The sequence below is a fragment of the Chionomys nivalis genome, chromosome 4, assembly GCF_950005125.1.
Source record: "Chionomys nivalis chromosome 4, mChiNiv1.1, whole genome shotgun sequence".
Classification (NCBI taxonomy): domain Eukaryota; kingdom Metazoa; phylum Chordata; class Mammalia; order Rodentia; family Cricetidae; genus Chionomys; species Chionomys nivalis.
In genome coordinates, this window is record NC_080089.1 from 117,528,235 (window position 1) to 117,546,828 (window position 18,594).

At 50.0% G+C, this 18,594-nt stretch overlaps 1 protein-coding gene across 1 annotated transcript; it reads right to left on the reverse strand.

Annotated features, from left to right (window-relative positions):
* Positions 1 to 1,174: 1,174 nt before the first annotated feature.
* Positions 1,175 to 5,998, reverse strand: Lyzl4 (lysozyme like 4). The gene is made up of 4 exons (XM_057766202.1): positions 5,860 to 5,998; positions 5,612 to 5,761; positions 4,461 to 4,539; positions 1,175 to 1,244 (listed from the first exon to the last, which is right to left on the reverse strand). Exons 1-4 carry the CDS (start codon positions 5,996 to 5,998, stop codon positions 1,175 to 1,177), a joined length of 438 nt encoding a protein of 145 aa, XP_057622185.1.
* Between the last annotated feature and the right edge of the window lie 12,596 nt (positions 5,999 to 18,594).

An 18,594-nucleotide genomic window follows, 5' to 3' on the forward strand; every position in this document is an offset into this window, starting at 1 on the left:
TGGCCTTTGTGGAGGAATCGTGTCACTGCGGGTGTGCTTTGCGATTGCAAAAGTGCAAGCCGGTGCTACTGTCTCTCTTCCTGCTGCCGGCAGATCTGGATGTAGAACTCTCAGCTACCGTGTCTGCCTGCGTGGCACCCTGCTTCCTACCACCACGACGATGGGCTAAGCCTCCGAAACCATAAGCCAGCACCAGTGAAATGTTTTCCTTTACCAGAGTTGTCATGGTGGTGTCTCTTCACAGAACACTGACTACGACAAAGACATAGTTAGAGAAGAGAGCGGTAGTGCTGAAATCACGGAAGACCTGACATTGCTATAGCTGTAAATACTTGCCTGCCTATTGCGCGTATTAGCATATGTGCTATTTCTAACCTCTAGAAACTTAACATTAAGAGAAAATGACAGCCATTGGTTATTTCCATACAAATACGAGTGGAAGGGCATGTGTGTCTTGGGCTCTGCTGGCCTGCCACGTAGGTTCTGGAGAGGACTCCCCTTGGGGTTGCAATGGGAAGGTTGTCCATTACTTTATCACGGTGACCTGAGAAGAAGATTTGATTGTATAGTGTCCACCACATGACGGGACCGTGAGGTGGGGGCTCTTCACGCCTCAGTGGACAGGAGAGGGGTTCCCTCCTGTTTTTCCCTTCTTCAGCCTGGGACTCACCATGAATGGTGCCAACACACTCAATGTGGGTCTCCCTTCCTCGGTTAATCCAATCTGGAAACCCCTTGAAGGCCCACGCAGAGCTGTGTCTCCCAAATGATTCTAAGGCCGGCCAAGCTGGCTATAAAAAAGCAGCCCTGTTTTCCCAGCCCCTCACCCCTGCTTCTGTGGCTCCTCTCAGTTTCCACCGTGTCTCTTCCTCCTTTTCCTGCTGAAGATTGACACCCCTGCCTTCACACTCTAAGAATCAGAAACGGTTAAGTCATATAAACGGTAAAAAATGACGGTGGCCGTAGTGCTCAAATGAAACAATGCCAGCAGAGACCTCGGGCCAGGTTGAGCTGGTTTATTCTGCACCTTGCCCCCCTGGATGAAGTGGACGTTTGTCCTTTGCCATCCGGAACTGTCGAGCGGTGAGATAACTGGATGGATCGAAGCAACAAACAGGAAAACATCCGTGGTCATGAGGCATGGCCGGCAAGTGGGGCAAGTCAACCCAGGTGGCTACAGGTCACAGCCGTCCAGCCACCTCTCCAGGGTGTCAGACAACTGGCAGTTCCTGGACCAGACAGGCCTGCAGGCGGACGACCAGAGAGCGGTCAGCGGTGGCTCCTTAGAGCCAGGGCTTGGGGTCCCCAGAGCTACACAGTTCATACCCAGCCCTGGGACATTTGCGTCTGCCTGGTGTGGACACGTTTCCTCAGGCTTTTATGGGTTTTGGTGGTCAACCTGGTGTGGATGCAGGTGCTTACTCCATGGTGTGCCCATACTACCCTTGCTTCACACGGGAACCCCGCCCAGTTGGGGCACCACAGCCTTGTGATGTATTAGGTATTCCTCTGAAAGAGCTTCAGAGAGTTTGACTAGGCCAGGGTCCCGGGTGTGTCCTAACGCTGGGCTCCTTCCACTTGTCTGTGTACCTACTTCATCTAAAATGTCTTCCTCTTCATTTTTCCTGGGCATTTTACTGATTCTTTAACCTTATCTCCTCATATTCCCCAGTGATCCTTCCCCTTGCATTCCAGTCCTGAATGCAAGGCCACATCTGGACCCAAGTCCCCAACCACATCTACTCCTGCTCCTCAGCCTTGCCCACATCTGGATCCAAGTCCCTACCTACATCCACTCCTGCTCCTCAGCCTTGCACACATCTGGATCCAAGTCCCTACATACATCCACTCCTGCTCCTCAGCCTTGCCCACATCTGGACCCGAGTCCCTACCCACAACCTCTCCTGCTCCTCAGCCTTGCCCACATCTGGATCCAAGTCCCTACCTACATCCTCTCCTGCTCCTCAGCCTTGCCCACATCTGGACCCAAGTCCCTACCTACATCCTCTCCTGCTCCTCAGCCTTGCCCACATCTGGACCCGAGTCCCTACCCACATCCTCTCCTGCTCCTCAGCCTTGCCCACATCTGGACCCGAGTCCCTACCCACATCCACTCCTGCTCCTCAGCCTTGCCCACATCTGGACCCGAGTCCCTACCCACATCCACTCCTGCTCCTCAGCCTTGCCCACATCTGTACCCAAGTCCTCAACCACATCCACTCCTGCTCCTCAGCCTTGCCCACATCTGGACCCAAGTCCTCAACCACATCCACTCCTGCTCCTCAGCCTTGCCCACATCTGGACCCGAGTCCCTACCCACATCCACTCCTGCTCCTCAGCCTTGCATGGCTCCACTCATCTTCGGCAGGGGGAACCGTAGTAGGCCATGATCCCTGGCCCCTTGTAGCTAAGAAGCAGCAGAAAACACACACATCAACATTCCCAGAAATCCCATGGCTCTTTACAGCTCAGGGGCAGATGGTGTGGAGGGGGCTCCCCAGGACTTTGGATTGCCTTTCCTCTTGTTCACACGGCACAGCAGGGTGACTCGGTCTGAGCTGTGGTGGATCCTTAGAGCCTGCCTTACCAGGAATCTGGACAATAAGGCATTTCAGCCAGCGCGGCCCAGCTTACTGCTTCACGGTGCCACACAACAAAGATGACTTCAACTCATTAGTGTTAATCCCAGACTCAGCCAAGCTCACCAATTAATCAGAAAGCCCACACCACGTATGAAAGGAGACGCTTATCATTAACAAGGAGATTCCACCATCGGGTGCAGTCTGCTCTGCTAGCAGTGAAATCACATAATCCGATTCATGATGTTGACAACAATAAGCAGGCTTAGCAGAAGTTAAAGCTCCATAGCACCTACCTTGCTTTGATACCAAAATTAATTACAAAGGAATCCAAAATTTAAGCTTAAAAGGATAAAATCATAAAAATTCTATTTTAAAAATACTTAGCCAAAGAATCAAGGGCTTGCTTGGTGTCAGCAATGTTCTGATACTGAGAAAACATGTATGGAGTTCTTGTCAAGCCTCTGCTATAGATCCCTTAGATTCATGCGCACCTGCATTTGCACGAGTGTACAGACGTACATGTGTGTGGGTGTGCACACATGTGTGTATGTATGCACATGGAAATCAGAGGATAAAATTAGGTGCTGTTCCTCAGTCATCGTCCACCTTGTCTGTTGAGACAGGTCTCCCACTGGTCCGGAACTGGCTGGCCAGTGAGTTCCAGAGACCCCACTTGTCTTTACCTCCCAGCGCTGGGATTACGAGTATGTGTCACCATACTTAACATTTTTTGAAACATGGGTTCTCTGGATCAAACTTGGGTCCTTGTTCTCTCAAGGCAAGTACTGTACCATCTGAGCCATCTCCTCAGTTCTTAAAGACATTTCTAAGAAGGGGTTTTACATAGACCCAGAAGCCACAAGAGAGAAGGCAGAGGGATTTGATTCTAAGAAACTGTTAGGTCTCATCTAGGATGAAGATGCCATCAACAAAGTGAGAACACAAATGGCAATCCTAAGAAAACAACCTCCGCAGATGTGATTATGAGCATTTAATAGCCCTGGTTTATAAAGGAAGCATTAAAAATAAGTAAGAAGGGGTTGGAGAGATGGCTTGGCAGTTAAAACATACATTGAACCAGAGTTCATTTCCCTACAACCACAAGAGCTCACAATTACCTCTAACTCCAGCTCCAGGGAGCACAATGGCCTCTTCTAGCATTGCATGCACGCGTGCGCACACACACACACACACACACACACCATAGCCCCATATACCACACACACCACACATATATACCATACATACCACACACACATAACATACACACCACATACGCTACAGACATCACACACCATACATATATACCATAATATTACACACATGCCATACACATGCCACACACACTACACACATGCACATTACACACACCACACATATACCACACAGACACACACACAGGCACCACACACCACACACACACACACCACATACACCACACACACACACAGTTATTAATGTGAGCTGTGGTGTTGACTCGTCCTTGTCACCCTCACTTAAGTACACCGAGAGCACACGCCTCTAAGTGTCTTCAGAATAGTGGTTTCACGGAGCTTCCACTGAGCAGGGACCCTGAGTGTGGGCAGCACCATCCCATGGACTAAAGGTCCTGGGTTAACCAAAAGGAAAATAAAGCTGAGAACCGGAATTCACCTCCTGTTACTTCCTAAGTGTGACTACCACGTGACCGGCCACCTCCCACACTCCCACCACCGCGACTGCCCTGCCACAAGAGACTGAGCTCAAACTGCGAGCCAAATGAATTGTGTTTCTTCCTGCCCTCGGCTGCTTCTGTCGGGAACCTGGTCACAGTCAGAGAAGGACCCCAAACAGCCTTGTTGAGCCTCCAGCACGGGCTGCAGAGGACACGCCACTTACCATGCGCCCATCCCTTCTTTTCCTTTCACGATTTTCTTGGCACATTCGATCGTGTCCTTTAAGTTTGGATTCAGTAACGCTGCAAAGAGATGGAAGCAGAACGAGGCTGTGGCGTCCGGTGACGGTTAGCATGCCTTTCTACCACACAACCTCACTTCCCACTGCTGGTCCACGCAGCTGGCCATTGAAGATACAGGCAGAGGACACAAGGCCTGTGGTTGCCAATCTGGGACTTTAGAGGGCAGCGTGGAGAGGGGACAGAGGCTTCTGGACCTTCTGGTGCAGCCTGGGAGGAGACTGATATGTGGGTTGATGGGTGTAGGCCCCCCAGAAGCTGAAGACCCTGGACCACCGCTATTGACCAGGGTGGGGGAGATGCTCTCTCTTTGATGAAGCCTGGGGGTGCTGGGGCTAACACTTAGACCCTCGGCCTCAGAAACGCCTGATATTAGGGAGACCACGCCTGGCCTCTTGGTGTAATCCTGACTTAGGAACCCCTTCAATTGTGTCTGCCCCAGCTCCACTCACCAGCCATGTGGCCTGGGGAGTGGACTCACTGCTTCTGGGCCCCAGTTTGCCTGTTTATAGAATGGGAAGAGAAGCAGTACCTGCTCCCGAGAGGCCGCTGTGAGCACTGAGTGAACTGATACCTGCAAAGGCTCAGGGAAGTACCCAACGAAGTCCCTAAAAGCTCACAGAGCACAGGAGTAGATCCTGGCCAGCTGCTTCCTCAAGGCCACAGGTTCTTAGGTCCCTTTAAGGGTGGCGGATACACTCCCTATGGGTTGGCCAGTACCTGTCTCCTCCCTACAACTACTTCTGACTGTCATGGTGACAGTATGGGTCCCCTGTGGAGCTAATGCTGCAGCATGGGTGACCAGAAAGACCAATCTTTCCCCACTCTCACGCAGCATGGGTTCTACGGCTTGCTTCTGCTTCCAACATCCCGGCCTTCCCAGCACCTTCTGGGCCTGTCTGGCCTTGGTTCCCGTCATTCTTTCTTCTCAGGCTAGCATGCCCTTTCTCAGCACTCTCCTACCAAGGTCCCTACCTCCTAGGGACAAGCTTTAGACACAGCCCAGGCCAGTTCCCTCCAACACGTAGGCTCTACAGCCTCCAGTGCCCTGAGGGATGGAAAGGAAGGGACCCACCAGAGCAGGACACTCTGCAGAGGTTCTTGCCATGGTCACACCAGTCGCTGTCTCGGATCTGAAAGAGGCCAAAGCCAGTGTAGCCAGCTTTTGAGTTCTCATAGACAGCCGAGGGATTGAACTTGCTCTCAAAATAAGCCAGGCACACCCCTAAGAGGTGAAACAGCAAGAGTTGTGAGAAGATGCCGGGTGCAGGGTGGGGAGCGGAGATCAAGGAGGCAGGGAGAGACTGCAAGGGTGCTACTCACAGTTCTCAAGGCTGTAGCCCTCAAAATAATTCAAGCCTCCGTCACGGAGCCTCTTAGCCACTACGCAGCGCCCCAAGATGGAAGCCCCAATGGGAGTCAGCAAGTAGCTGATGAGCAGAAGCGTCAGGTACACCTGCATCTTCTCCATGCTCTGGTGGCTCAGGGCTATGGATGCCAGCTGCATGGACTGTCCTGGGCAGCTCCTTCCAAGGTCACAGGGACACTGGACTTCCAGGGGAAAAGAGAGGCACTGGAGAAGGCGGGATTCGGGACCTCTAGGGAAAAACAGCATCACCTGCCTACCTGTGATGGAGGGATCTCCCCACCTTGACTCTTTGTTCCTGCAGCATGGGCTCCTGAGGTAATCTCATGCAGACCTCTCATTTCCAGAGGAAACTACACTCCGGAAGTTCTCTGCCTTCCAGAAGGACCTAGTGGCTTCTTGGATTGTAGTCCTGCCATTTTGATCCTTCAGTTGATGTGGATGCTCAAGTCCTTTCCTGCCCCTTGATTCAGTACAGTCTATTGTGAAAGGAAAACTCACTATGGACATTTTTGGAAGAAGGAGGAGGAGATGAGGAGGGAGACAAGAAGGAAGAGAAGGAAGGAAAGGGGGAAGAGAAAGAGAAAGAAGAGGAGGGAGAGGAGGAGGGAGAGAAAGAGGGAGAGGAGGAGGGAGAGGAGGAGGGAGAGAAAGAGGGAGAGAAAGAGGGAGAGAAGGAGAAACAGGAGGAGGGAGAGGAGGGAGAGGAGGAGGGAGATGAGGGGAGGAAGGGGAGAAGGGAGAGGAGGAGGGAGAGGAAGAGAAAGAGGAAGAAGGAGAGGAGGGAGAGGAGGAGGGGGAGGAGGAGGGAGAGAAAGAGGGAGAGGAGGGAGAGGAGGAGGGAGAGAAAGAGAAAGAGGAAGAATGAGAGGAAGGAGAGGAGGAGGGAGAGAAGGGGAGGAAGGGGAAGAGGGAGAGGAGGAGGGAGAGGAGCAGGAAGAGGAGGAGGGAGAGGAGGAGAGAGAGGAGGGGAGGAAGGGGAGGAGGGAGAGGAAGAGGACAACTCGCTGTGTGTGTCATCGAGCACCACCATGCCCCCTTGTTGACTTAGTTTCTTCGCTGCCTTCTAGCCCACAACAGCCCCATCGGCCTCACCCTTTCACAATGGTCTTAGTCCCAGGTTTTCTGCTTACAGCCTCCACTGACCTTGTCCCTGGCTTTCCATGCAAGAGACAGCCCCAGAGGACTAGACACTGGCCCCACAGTGCCTCTATTTCCAAGTCTGTAGTGGTGGGGTGGTCACTTCAATAATTGATTCTTGACCTCACCTTCTCCACTTCCACAGTGACCACTTAACCTTTCACCCACTGGGGTCCATGTTGCCATCTTCAAGCACAACTGAGCAATGGCCCCAAAACATGGGCAAAATGTCACCTTGAGACCCTGCCAGCGTTCTGCTCCTCACCACACTCAGGCCTTGTTGTGCAAGCCCTCTAGGACCCAGCTTTACCCCGCTGAACTTCCATCAAGAGGAAACAACTCAGCCCTTGAGAACTCTCGCAGTTTACGCTGCCCAGACCTGTCTGTAAGAACCACGCTCCTTACACCACGCGCCCACTAGAGTCTCTCCTTGGCCCCCATGTGGTGACGCCGTTTCTGGGGGGTTGAAGAGCCTATACGAGGTGACACCAGCCCCGCTTGCTAGCTCTTCTCTGCTTCCTGACTGCAGTCACCTTGCGGCTTTATAAACGTGACTAGTCACTCCATGTTCTTGTCACCATGTGGCAGTGCCCCCAAACCAGAGCCACAGATGACTCTTCCCGTCTCTATGTGGCCAGGTATTTGTTCCCCTCTGTAACAAGCAAAATGTCCTCTGGAGAATAAAATTGCTGTCTATCATGAACTAGGAGCTCCAGATGAAAGCTTTAATTGGGGCAAAGGTGGCAAACATCTGCCTAATGCAGCTGTGTAGTTAGATGTAAACGCGTCCACTGTCTCAGAAAGACGTAGTATCTGGAACGCCGATTGCAAGCTCAGCCTTGGTACTCAGATAGCCTGGGCCCCAGTCGCTGCTCTGCCACTCGGGAGTTGGGGTGTCAGAGACCCCAGCGGTGACCTTAGCCCAGTCACTTGACTTCTCCGTGCTTGCCTCGTTGCCTGTCGCACAAAGGAAGACACGCCTGGCCTGACTGTGAGAAAATGGCTTCAGTGCAGCAAGCCCTACACGCTCTGGAGATAGCCTCGTTCTGCGGTCTGGTTCCTGCCCTGGGTCCTCATTAATTACTGAATTTCTTCGCATGCGGAGAAAGCCTGTGTTGACATTTTCCAGTTGAGCAAACAGTATTTCAGGAAATGTCAGTCTTTCCCAGGCCAGGCCCTGTCTCGGCTCGTGAAAGACAGGCTCTTATTTCCCTCCCTCCTGCAGCCGATTCGGCAGGAACATGGACGTTGTTTGAAGCCCACCCAGCCCCCACATGCTTGTCTGCAGGTCACCGACAGGTCTAACTAATTACAGGTTTCCGACAGCACCCCCCACACACTGTTCCGTTCCCTGATCTGGTCCCTGAGCACCTCTGCAGTCTGACCCCAAGGCACTCCAGACTCTTCCTTCACCTGCTCTTCCACAGGCTCTGCGCACACTCTCTTGACCACACCACTCCGACATGGCCACACCACTACCGCCATAACCATGTCACTACCACCATGAGCATGCTACTCCGACATGACCATACTACTCTGGTGTGACCACATCACTACCGCCATGGCGATACCACTCCCAACCATGACCACGCCACTCCCAGCCATGACCTCACCATTCCCACCATGGCCATGCTAATCCCACCATGACCACGCCACTCCCAGCCATGACCTCACCACTCCCACCATGGCCATGCTAATCCCACCATGACCACGCCACTCCCAGCTGTGACCTCACCACTCCCACCACGGCCATGCCAATCCCACCATGACCACGCCACTCCCAGCCATGACCTCACCATTCCCACCATGGCCATGCCAACCCCACCATGACCACGCCACTCCCAGCTGTGACCTCACCACTCCCACCACGACCATGCCACTCATACCACATGTCCTTTGCACCAGCTGCTCCTTCCACCTAGAACACGACTCCTCCAACCACCATGGTTTTAACCCTGGTTGCTGACCCATCATGGAAAGCAGCTTTAACTGTCTTTGTAATACACACTAACAGCAATCACTGTGTTAATTTGCTCTCTTATGTATGACTTCGCTCTCAGACCAGAATGCAAGCGCTGGGTGAGCAGAGAGTTTGCCTGATGCTGCGTCCTCAGCAGAGGTTAGTGCCTGGTACACACTAGTTCTCGATGCTCTTGTTTAAAGAACGAGTAAGCCTGCCCTTTTCCCCGGATGATGAAGGGACTTTGCTGACCAGCGTACTCTGCAGCTGGGTGTGCTCTGCCTGTCCTTGGTCCTGCCCACCAAGGCCCACCTACCAGCCCAGCAGGGTGTCCAAGGGCTCAGCAGCAGCTTCCACGTTGCTTGCAGGCTAGGTGCTCTGCCTGCACTGGGTCCCCTGGGCTTTCTCAGATGCCAATTCCTTAGTAACTCATTTGTCTTCACCCAAGAGTTTCTATACCATCGATCCTGCTCCATGAGCAACTCTTCTAGAACCTTCTCTATGACATCTGTGAACCAGAATGTTCTGAAAATGGAAGGGATCCATTGCCACTGAAACAGTACCAGATTTTTGTCAGGGTTACCTAGTGTGGGCCTCAGAAGACTCAGAGCAGGGTACTGGCAAGGCCAGGATGCTTCTGGAGGCAGTGAATGTGGTGTCCTGAAAATATGGTTGTTACCAGGTGAGGGCTGTTGCCTGAAGGCCACCCTAACTGCTGAGGGCTGCCTCCACTCCTCACCCTGTTTGGTCATCAAAGCCATCAAGGGTGAGTCCATATGCCCTCCCTCCATGATGCGATGCTATCTTCAGCCCTCGGGTCATCTCCTGCCTTGTCTTCCACTGTCCTGAGGACTTGTGCCACTGGACTGATCTATTCAGACTCCGGGGACATCCCCTCATCTTGAGACCCTTGGCCTTAATTATGTCTGAAATCCCTTTTGCTAGTAACACATTTTGATGTCCCAAGGCTTATGACAGGGACACATTTTCCAGGACAGTACTCTGCCAACCACAGCATTCCCATAGGTGGAACATATCTGCTCACAAGGCCCAGGATCAAGGAGGCTCTCCCTAGGGACCTAGGCAACCTAACCTGAGACGTTAAAAAGTTCTCAAGCTATCGTTAGGTTTCAAAAGATAAACGACCTTAAGATGAGAGAGGGAAGGTTGGTCTCTTGGAAACATGAAAGTGGTTCTGGCTGGCTCGGTTAAGACTGATAATTGCACAATTGATTTAAAATGAGACAGTGGAGACAGCCCAGCCACAAGCGCTTCTGCTTAGATCCAGAAACACATCAGCCGCTCTCAGCATTGTTCTCTTTTCAGGCACTACCAAGGACAGTGCTGTATGAGTGTACATGTGTGCATGCACATGTGTGAGTACGTATGTGTGTGCACGTATGTACGAGTGAGTGTACTATATACTACACTGCGTCTCACTTGGAGTTGGAGTTTCTATTGCTTTAATTAAAGCGGAGCAGTGACTTAAAGACAGGAAAATCCACGTCTCCTAACCCTCCCCTCTGAGCTGTCAAGATGCTTCAAACTTATTCTACATCTGCTCCTCCGGCAAAATACTTTTTTTGAATGTAAGATTTATTATTCTATATATATGGATGCTTTGCCCGCATGTGCATCCATCTGCATACCAGAAGAGGGCATCTGATCCCATCTACAGCTACAGATGGTCTCCATGTGGGTGCTGGCATCGAACTCAGGACATCTGAAAGCGCAGTCAGTGCTCTTAACTGCTGAGCCATCTCTCCAGCCCCACAAAACACTCCTTGATAAGCTGCATTTTTCAGGTTTCTCAAAGCACTTGACTTGCTTTCAGTGTTACCTTAAGCTAGAGAGACCAACCTGTGTCTGGTGTGGGTAGTCACCTGCCTGTCTTACCCTCACCTTGGCCGTCATGCCAGCACTGAGGGCATGTCTGGTGCCATTAACCCCACAGCCAAGGTGAAGGAGCATCCATTGCTACCCACACCAGAGAGCAGCATGCAACTTGCAGTGCTTCTAAACAGCTAGGAGTCAGCACCCCTAGAGCCTCCAGTCAGGAGGCCATAGCTCTTCCGGAGAGAGCAGAGTCTTCTAGTTGGCTTGACTTCCAGAACCTCTGCCTCCTCCACAGCCCATTGCTGTCTGTGCAGACTTCCTCACCTACTTGGGTGAGGACAGAGAGGCCACTGGGGCATCCTGGGAAGCATGCCCATGCTACCATTATTGGTCCTGGCTAAGGGCAAGGACTGGCAGACCCAGCCCGGGAGCTGCATACAGCCTGCTGTTCCTGCAACGGTTCTGGAGCGAAGCCATGTCCAATCATTTACATATTGTCTAATGGCTGCTTTGGGCTGTCGTGGCAGAACAGGGGCTGAGCTAAAAAGGTCTTTGAAATCTGAAGTGCTTATTACTCAGAATAATATTTTACAACCCCCCCCCCCCAGCATGGATTTGACTGGGCCAACTTGGTTTTGCGTTTGCCCCTAACTGCCTGTGTAGCCTCAGGACAGCTAGCTCTCCCCTGCGTGCGTCAGTTTCTCCATAGAGACTGTGTGCACAAGTCTCTGAGTCTGCACCAGGAATGGATGGGCACAGCAAGTCTCAGAAGATGGGCAAAACCATCACCAGCAAGATAGGGACAGTCAACCTGACACCCACCTCCGTCCCCTGCCCGCCAGTACGATGGTGTCCAGGTGTCATTGGGGGGGACTTGATGGCTCCACGGCCTCTGAAGGAGCAAGCAGCACACACACCCTGGTCCTGGGTCCTAGGTTCCTCACCAGCAGGTGTCTGTGCCAAGACTCTGCTTCGATACAGGCCTTTTAAGGTAGTCCTTTCTTGTAAGCAGAGTTCAAGGAAGATGGAGGGAGGAGGCCACATGCGAACACTCCAGCTTCAAGAGGGCCTTGACATTCTGCAGCAGAAGGAAACAGTGGGGTCCTCCCTGGGCCTTGGACGCAAAAGCGTCCTTCAAGATGAGTGTTCCCGTTGGGGTGCAATTGACTCTGAGGTCAGTGAGCCTTCAGCTAAAACAGTTTCTGGTGAATAAATCCTGCAGAAGGGGACATAGCAAAGGGTCGAGGAAATGGGGAGGGCGTAGGGTTCTTCCAGGCACGCGTGAGATAGGAGAATCAGTCGTTTGAGATCATCTTGACTTTGAGAAACAAGCTACCAAACCTGTATGTGATGACATGATATCCAACCTGAACATTGGCAAATTAAATCTAGAAAAGAATCACTTGCTGGCTACGTGAGACAATAAATCCCAGTATGTGTGGGGGCTATTCTGATTTAGTCTGGTTTCCTTGGAATCAGAGAAAGTGCTGGTGTGGTTTCCTTCTCTGTAGATCTGCGCTCTGTGACAGAGGAAAACCGTCCTCACCACAGTACAAACTGGCATTCACAGTGCTGGGATACAGCCTAACACTGTACAACCCTAAGGAGCACACAGCATCCCTGGGGGGCATTCTTAGACTCCCCAGGGTTATTTAACCTAAGTGGTCACAAAGACACACTCACCGAATATAAATGTCCTAAAAACAGAAGATTTGGAACCAGGAAGAGTGGAGGGGGCTGGACAGCACAGGACACTGGGGAAGATGAAAGGTATCTAATAGCCAGAGGCAATCTGCAGCCCTGACTGGGTTCTGGGATCCAAAACAAATAAAAATAGCTGTAGGAACTGGGGAGATGGGTGAGTTGGTGAAGTACCTGCCGTGTGAGCATGAAGACCTGAGTTCAATCCCCAGCACCGTTGTGAGTGCCAGGCACCATCTATAGCCCCAGCACTGAACACAGGGCACGGCCGTCTCAAGCAGGTGGATCTCTAGAGTTTATCAGCTGGCCAGCCTATCTCTGTATTCAGTGAGAGATCCCAGACCAAAAAACAAAAACAAAATAGAGAGAAATTGAGGAAGACAACCATTGTCAATCACTAGCTTCCACATGTGTGCACGTACAAGCACACACACGTTCACATGAACAAAAGAAAACAGAAGTTCTATACAGGATATGTGTGGGACCTCGGCTCGGGGCCTGGGGGGCATTGGTTGGGAAGGTTCTGTTCTTGCTCTTGAGAGCCCAGTCCAAGTGTTTAGGAGCAAAATGTCACAACATCTGTGGTCAACTTTCAGAGGGTCTGTCTAGTGGTGCTGACAGTGAGGGACTCAAAGCAGGAATGCTAAGTAAGCCCCAAGGCCTTTCCAGAAGTCAAGGACATAGAAACTAGACCTGGTTGTTGACCAAGCTGGGGATGAGGACCCAGCTCCAACCCCCCACACACACACCAGAGACAGTTGCTGTTGCAGAGTAGAGGCCCCTCAGTGTGTCCCAGCACTGGGCACTCTCCAGATATCTTCAGAACCTTCACTGGCAGATGGCCTGTATTGCTGAACCGATATTCTCAAGAACGACGAACTGTAATTTTATGGCTGTATCTGGGCTGATATCTGCATCCATATCTGTACAGTATCAACACGAGCCTGGAAAATGTCCAGGAAGCTGGCCAATCCCACTCTGAGACAGAAGCGCACAGACAAAAAGAAAGCAGAACATTCTGCTTTACCTGTTTGCAAAGACATTTACTTCTGTGGCACCTTCCGTCAGAGCCACACTGTGTGACACCCTTCACGGGAAGCTCACACCACTGCTTTTCCCATGACCCACGACAAATGTGTATCACACATGTAAAAAGATGGTGACAGGCCCTAAGTTAGAACTCATAGTTCCCAATCCTAAAGAAAGAAGGTTGGGCGTGCAGCTGAAACCATCTTAAATGAGCCCCGACGTTCAGTGTAGGACAGAGATCATGTCAAAGAAGGTGGGACCTGCCCTTAAGCTGGTGTCCAGACCTTCTCTGACAGGAGAAGGGAGAAGAAGAGAAGAAGAGCAGTCTTATGGGGCCTCCTCATGAGAGAGACAAAGAGGGGCCCCGTGCTAAGCCACCTTACTTCTTCCTTAAGCCCTGCTGTGTAAAGCACAGTGTTTGTGGTGCTGACTGGAGAAGGAGGGAAGAGAGCAAAGGACAGCCACAGCCACATCAGAGTCTGACATCGCTGGCCCCAGAGTCAATGCAGTAGCCACCACTTCCACACTAAACCCCTTTTAGCTGAAGGCTCCCAACAGCTCTGAGAGACTCATGTGGCTGCCACAGGTTCCTCTTCAAATCGAAACGTTCTTAACCGTGGTGCTGCTTCTGAGCTGAGACTATCGAGCCGGCACCAGAACATTCCCGCTTCTGAGCACTCATTAAGGGTTGTCTGCAGGAAAGCGTGTTTGCAGCCTGAAGAAAGGCAGAGGGAGGTGGACATGCTCTCTTTTATCACTCTTCTTGCTACCCATGTGGGGGGACAAAGCTTCCCTTAGCTACCCACAATGCAGTGTGAGGATGGAGAAAGACCTCAGGCTGTGCCAAGAGAAATGCTGCCAAGGGAAGAGGCAGGAGACCTGTCACGATTTGGCATGGTGGGAGGTCGAAGTGCCATTCTGATCCCTTAAGCCTTGTGAGCCCACATCACAAAGGGGACGAGAAAAAAAAAAAACAGGGCCACCTCATCCGGAGAGCCCTCCAAAGTGCATTGATTGGTACATTGGAAGGCTTGAGACGTCGGGAAACAGAAAGACAGGACGTGTCTTGGTTGTGGTGTCTCTGAAAAGGAGTCCTGTATCCATGTGAGATGGACTGGTGGGGCCCCAACTCCTCAACTCTTACACCCCTCTCATGGAAGAAACAAGCAGTGGGCAGGGAGCTTTCAGTTTCCCATATGCCCTAAAACAGATGATGTATAAATGCATAAACGAATGAATTAGCTCTCGGTGAGCAATGGCTTGACTCTTGTTGGTTTGGTTTTTGGTTTTTGTTTACTTTATTGCCTCTTTGCTCTTGCGGGGGGGGGGGCTATCATCCAGCTCAGAAATAAATCATACACAAAAGCTTTTTATTACTTATAAATGCCTGTCCTTAGCTTGGCTTGTTTCTTGCCAGCTTTTCTTAACTTACCTTTTGCCTCTGGGCTTTTACGTTTCTTTATTACTTTTTCCCTCTTTTGTATTGTTTTCATTGAGCTATACATTTCCCCACTCCCCCTCTCTCCTCCCCTCTCCCCTCCCATCATCTCCCCTGCTCCCCATGCCCCAAGTTTACTCAGGAGATCTTGTCTTTTTCTCCTTCCTAGGTGGATCCGTGTATGTCTCTCTTAGGGTCCTCTTTGTTGTCTAGGTTGTCTGGGTTGTAGACTGTGTGCTGGTTCTCCTTTGCTCTAAGTCTCATTCATTTGAGTGAGTACATACTATATTTGTCTTTCTGGGTCTGGATTACCTCACTCAGTATGGTTTTTTCTAGTTCCGTCCAATTTGCATCCCTTTTATCTTATTTTGCTGTCTTATTGCTCTAGCTAGAATGTCAAGTACTATCTATATTGAAGCCTTGTCTTGTTCCTCCTAGTTTCAGTGAGATTGCTTTGAGTTTCTCTTGATGTGGAATGTCCTTCTGTATCTGTGTTGCTTTTATTGGTTAATGAATAAAGCTGCTTTGGCCTATGGCAGGGCAGAATACAGCCAGGCTGGAAGAGTTAGAGACAGAGAATAGGCCGAGTCAGGAGACACCATGTAGCTGCTGAAGCAGATAGATGCTGGACCCTTACCAGTAAGCCACAGCCTCATGTCAATACACAAATTAATAGAAATGGGTTAATTCAAGATGTAAGAGCTAGCTAGAAATACACCTGAGTCATTGGCCAAGTAGTGTTGTAATTAATATAGTTTCTGTGTGATTATTTGTATCTGGGTGGCCATTTTTCTCTCCATTTAGTTTGATGTTGGCTGTTGGCTTGTTGTATATTATCTTTATTATGTTTGGGTATGTCCCTTGTATCCCTGCTCTCCCCAAGACCTTTATCACAAAGGGGTGTTGAATTTTGTCAAAGACTTTTTCAGCATCTAATGAGATGATCATGTGGATTTTTTCTGTCAGTTGTTTATATGGTAGATTACATTGACAGATTTCCATATGTTGAACCATGCCTGCATGTCTGGGTTGAAACCTACTTGGTCATGATGGATAATTTTTCTGACCTATTCTTGGATTCTGTTTGCCAGCATTTTATTGAGTATTTTTGTATTAATGTTCAGAGTGAGATTGGTTTGTAATTCTCTTTCCTAGTAGGGTCTTTGTGTAGTTTGGGTATCAGAGTAACTATGGTCTCATAAAAAGAGTTTGACAATGTTCCTTCTGTTTCTATTGTGTGGAACAATTTGAGGGGTATTGGTATTAGTTATTTTTTGAAATTCTGGTAACATTCTGCACTGAAACCATCTGACCCTGGACTTTTTTTGGTTGGGAGATGTTCGGTGACCATTTCTATTTCCTTGGCGGTTATAGGTCTATTTAATTTGCTTATCTGGTCTTGATTTAATTTTGGTATTGGTACTTATCCTGAAAATTGTCCATTTTCTTTAAGTTTTTCATTTTGTGGAGTACAGGTTTTTACTTTTTTCTATTTCTATACATCTTTTATTTCCTTCTTATTCTGTGTCTGGCTATGTGGCTGGGTGGTTAATTCTTTTCTCACTCTTTGATCTCCTTTTCTCTTTTTTTCCTCTTAGTCATTTCCCTGCCGATCCTTTATCCTTTCTTACTATTGGCTGTTCAGCTTTTTATTAGACCAATCAAGTGTTTTCGACAGGTAAAATAACACAGCTTCACAGAGATCAACAAATGCAACATAAAAGAATGCAGCACATTTTTGCATCATTAGCAAATGTTCCACAGCGTAAACAAATGCAACACATCTTAGAATAATATTCCACAACACTTTACATGATGGCTCTATTATAACACAGTCTTTCAATGGCTAAAGTGTAAATTCAGTTAATTGACCAACACATGAATCCACTACCTCCCATGGTGACAGACACCCCACATGAATCCACCACCTCCCATGGTGACACCCCACAAGAGGAAAAAAACAGCTGGCTACAAGGTCATGAGTCAAAAAAAATCACATTTAGGACTGAGGAGATGGCTCAGTAAGTCCAGCACTTACCTTACAAACATGAGGAAGGGAGTGTGAGGACAAAGAAAGCCAGGGCACACCTCGCCTTCCAGTTCTCCCAAGGTGGGAGACACAGCTCTCTGGAAGCTCGTGGGCCAACAAGACTGGCTTACGTGGCAAAGTCCAAGCCCATGAGAGACCTGTCTCAAGCAAGGGGTGGAAGGGCTTGGAGACCAAGACTGAGATTGTCTTCTGATATCTGTGTGTGCCATACGTGTAAGCACCCACACCACTCAAATATAAAATAATTTTAGGAGTCACATTTACAAAGTTTCATGCTTGCATCTTTGTATCTGGAAAGCTGATGTCTCGGGGCATGCTGCACGGCACTGGGATGGTGACCATCTTTCCTGAGGGTCCTCCCGCTACCCCATTTTATAGAGAACATAATACTTGCAGGATCCAGTTACCCACCCAGGTCACCCAGACCATAAGCGGTAGGCCTTCCTCCTGATCCCAGAGGGTATCCCCTTAAATACACACCTACTGCTCCTTTGTGCTCACTCAGTAAAATGCTCATCTTGCATACATTGCATACATGAGAACATGATTTGGGATCTCCAGTACCATGTGATAGCTGGGCATGGTACCACCTATCCAAAACCCCGTGCTGGAGATGAAGACAGGCAGTCCTAGAGCTCTCTGACCAAGCTGATGAGCTCCAGGATCAGAGAGGGACCTTGTCTCAAGAAATAGTTAATCTCTCTCTCTCTCTCTCTCTCTCTCTCTCTCTCTCTCTCTCTCTCTCTTTCTCTCTTTCACACACACACACACACACACACACACATGAGTGATCAGAGTGATTTATGTGCACACAGAATTCTAAGCAACCCTGGATGAACCTTTGATCCCTATAGATGAGGAGAAGAAGCAAAATGCCAAGCAGGTTTTGGACCCTATTAAAATGCACAGTGCAGGCAGAAGAGGAAATGAGGGGTGGCTGATTACTGCCATGGATCAGGCATCACCTCATCTCCCAGCACATGCAAAGGGCAAGGGCATAGGTCTCCTCATGTTTCAACTTCCGTGCATCTCTGATTGTGGATGCTCAGGAAGTCAGTGGTTCAACCACCTGTGTTTACTCACCGGTCACCGCGTCAGCCAGACTGACATTATCTGGTATCAACAGTGCCCACACTGAACCCTGGCTGGGGATCAGCAAGAAGATATCAGCCTGTACGAGGCCTCGAGTCACTGTGAGGAAGCAGCTCCCAAACGGCCTTGCCTTGCTTACGGCGTGGACAAACTAGGGTTGCCGGATAGGTGAGAGCTGAGCCGGGAGGCAGCCGGACATGCAGCCCTTTGTGGTCAAATCAAGAAGCTGTGAGACACAGGGGGTGCTGATTCCACACTGTGTGGAGTTCTGGAGACCCTTGAGAATCAACACAAATACAGCCCTAGTGTGGTGGTACATGTCTATCCATAAGCCCAGCACCGAGCAGGTAGGGGCGGTCGCAGGGGTCATTTAAACAGCAAATCCTACATTCCATATGGAAAACACCAAGAATGATAATGGGAATACAAGATTTCAGCTTGAGAAA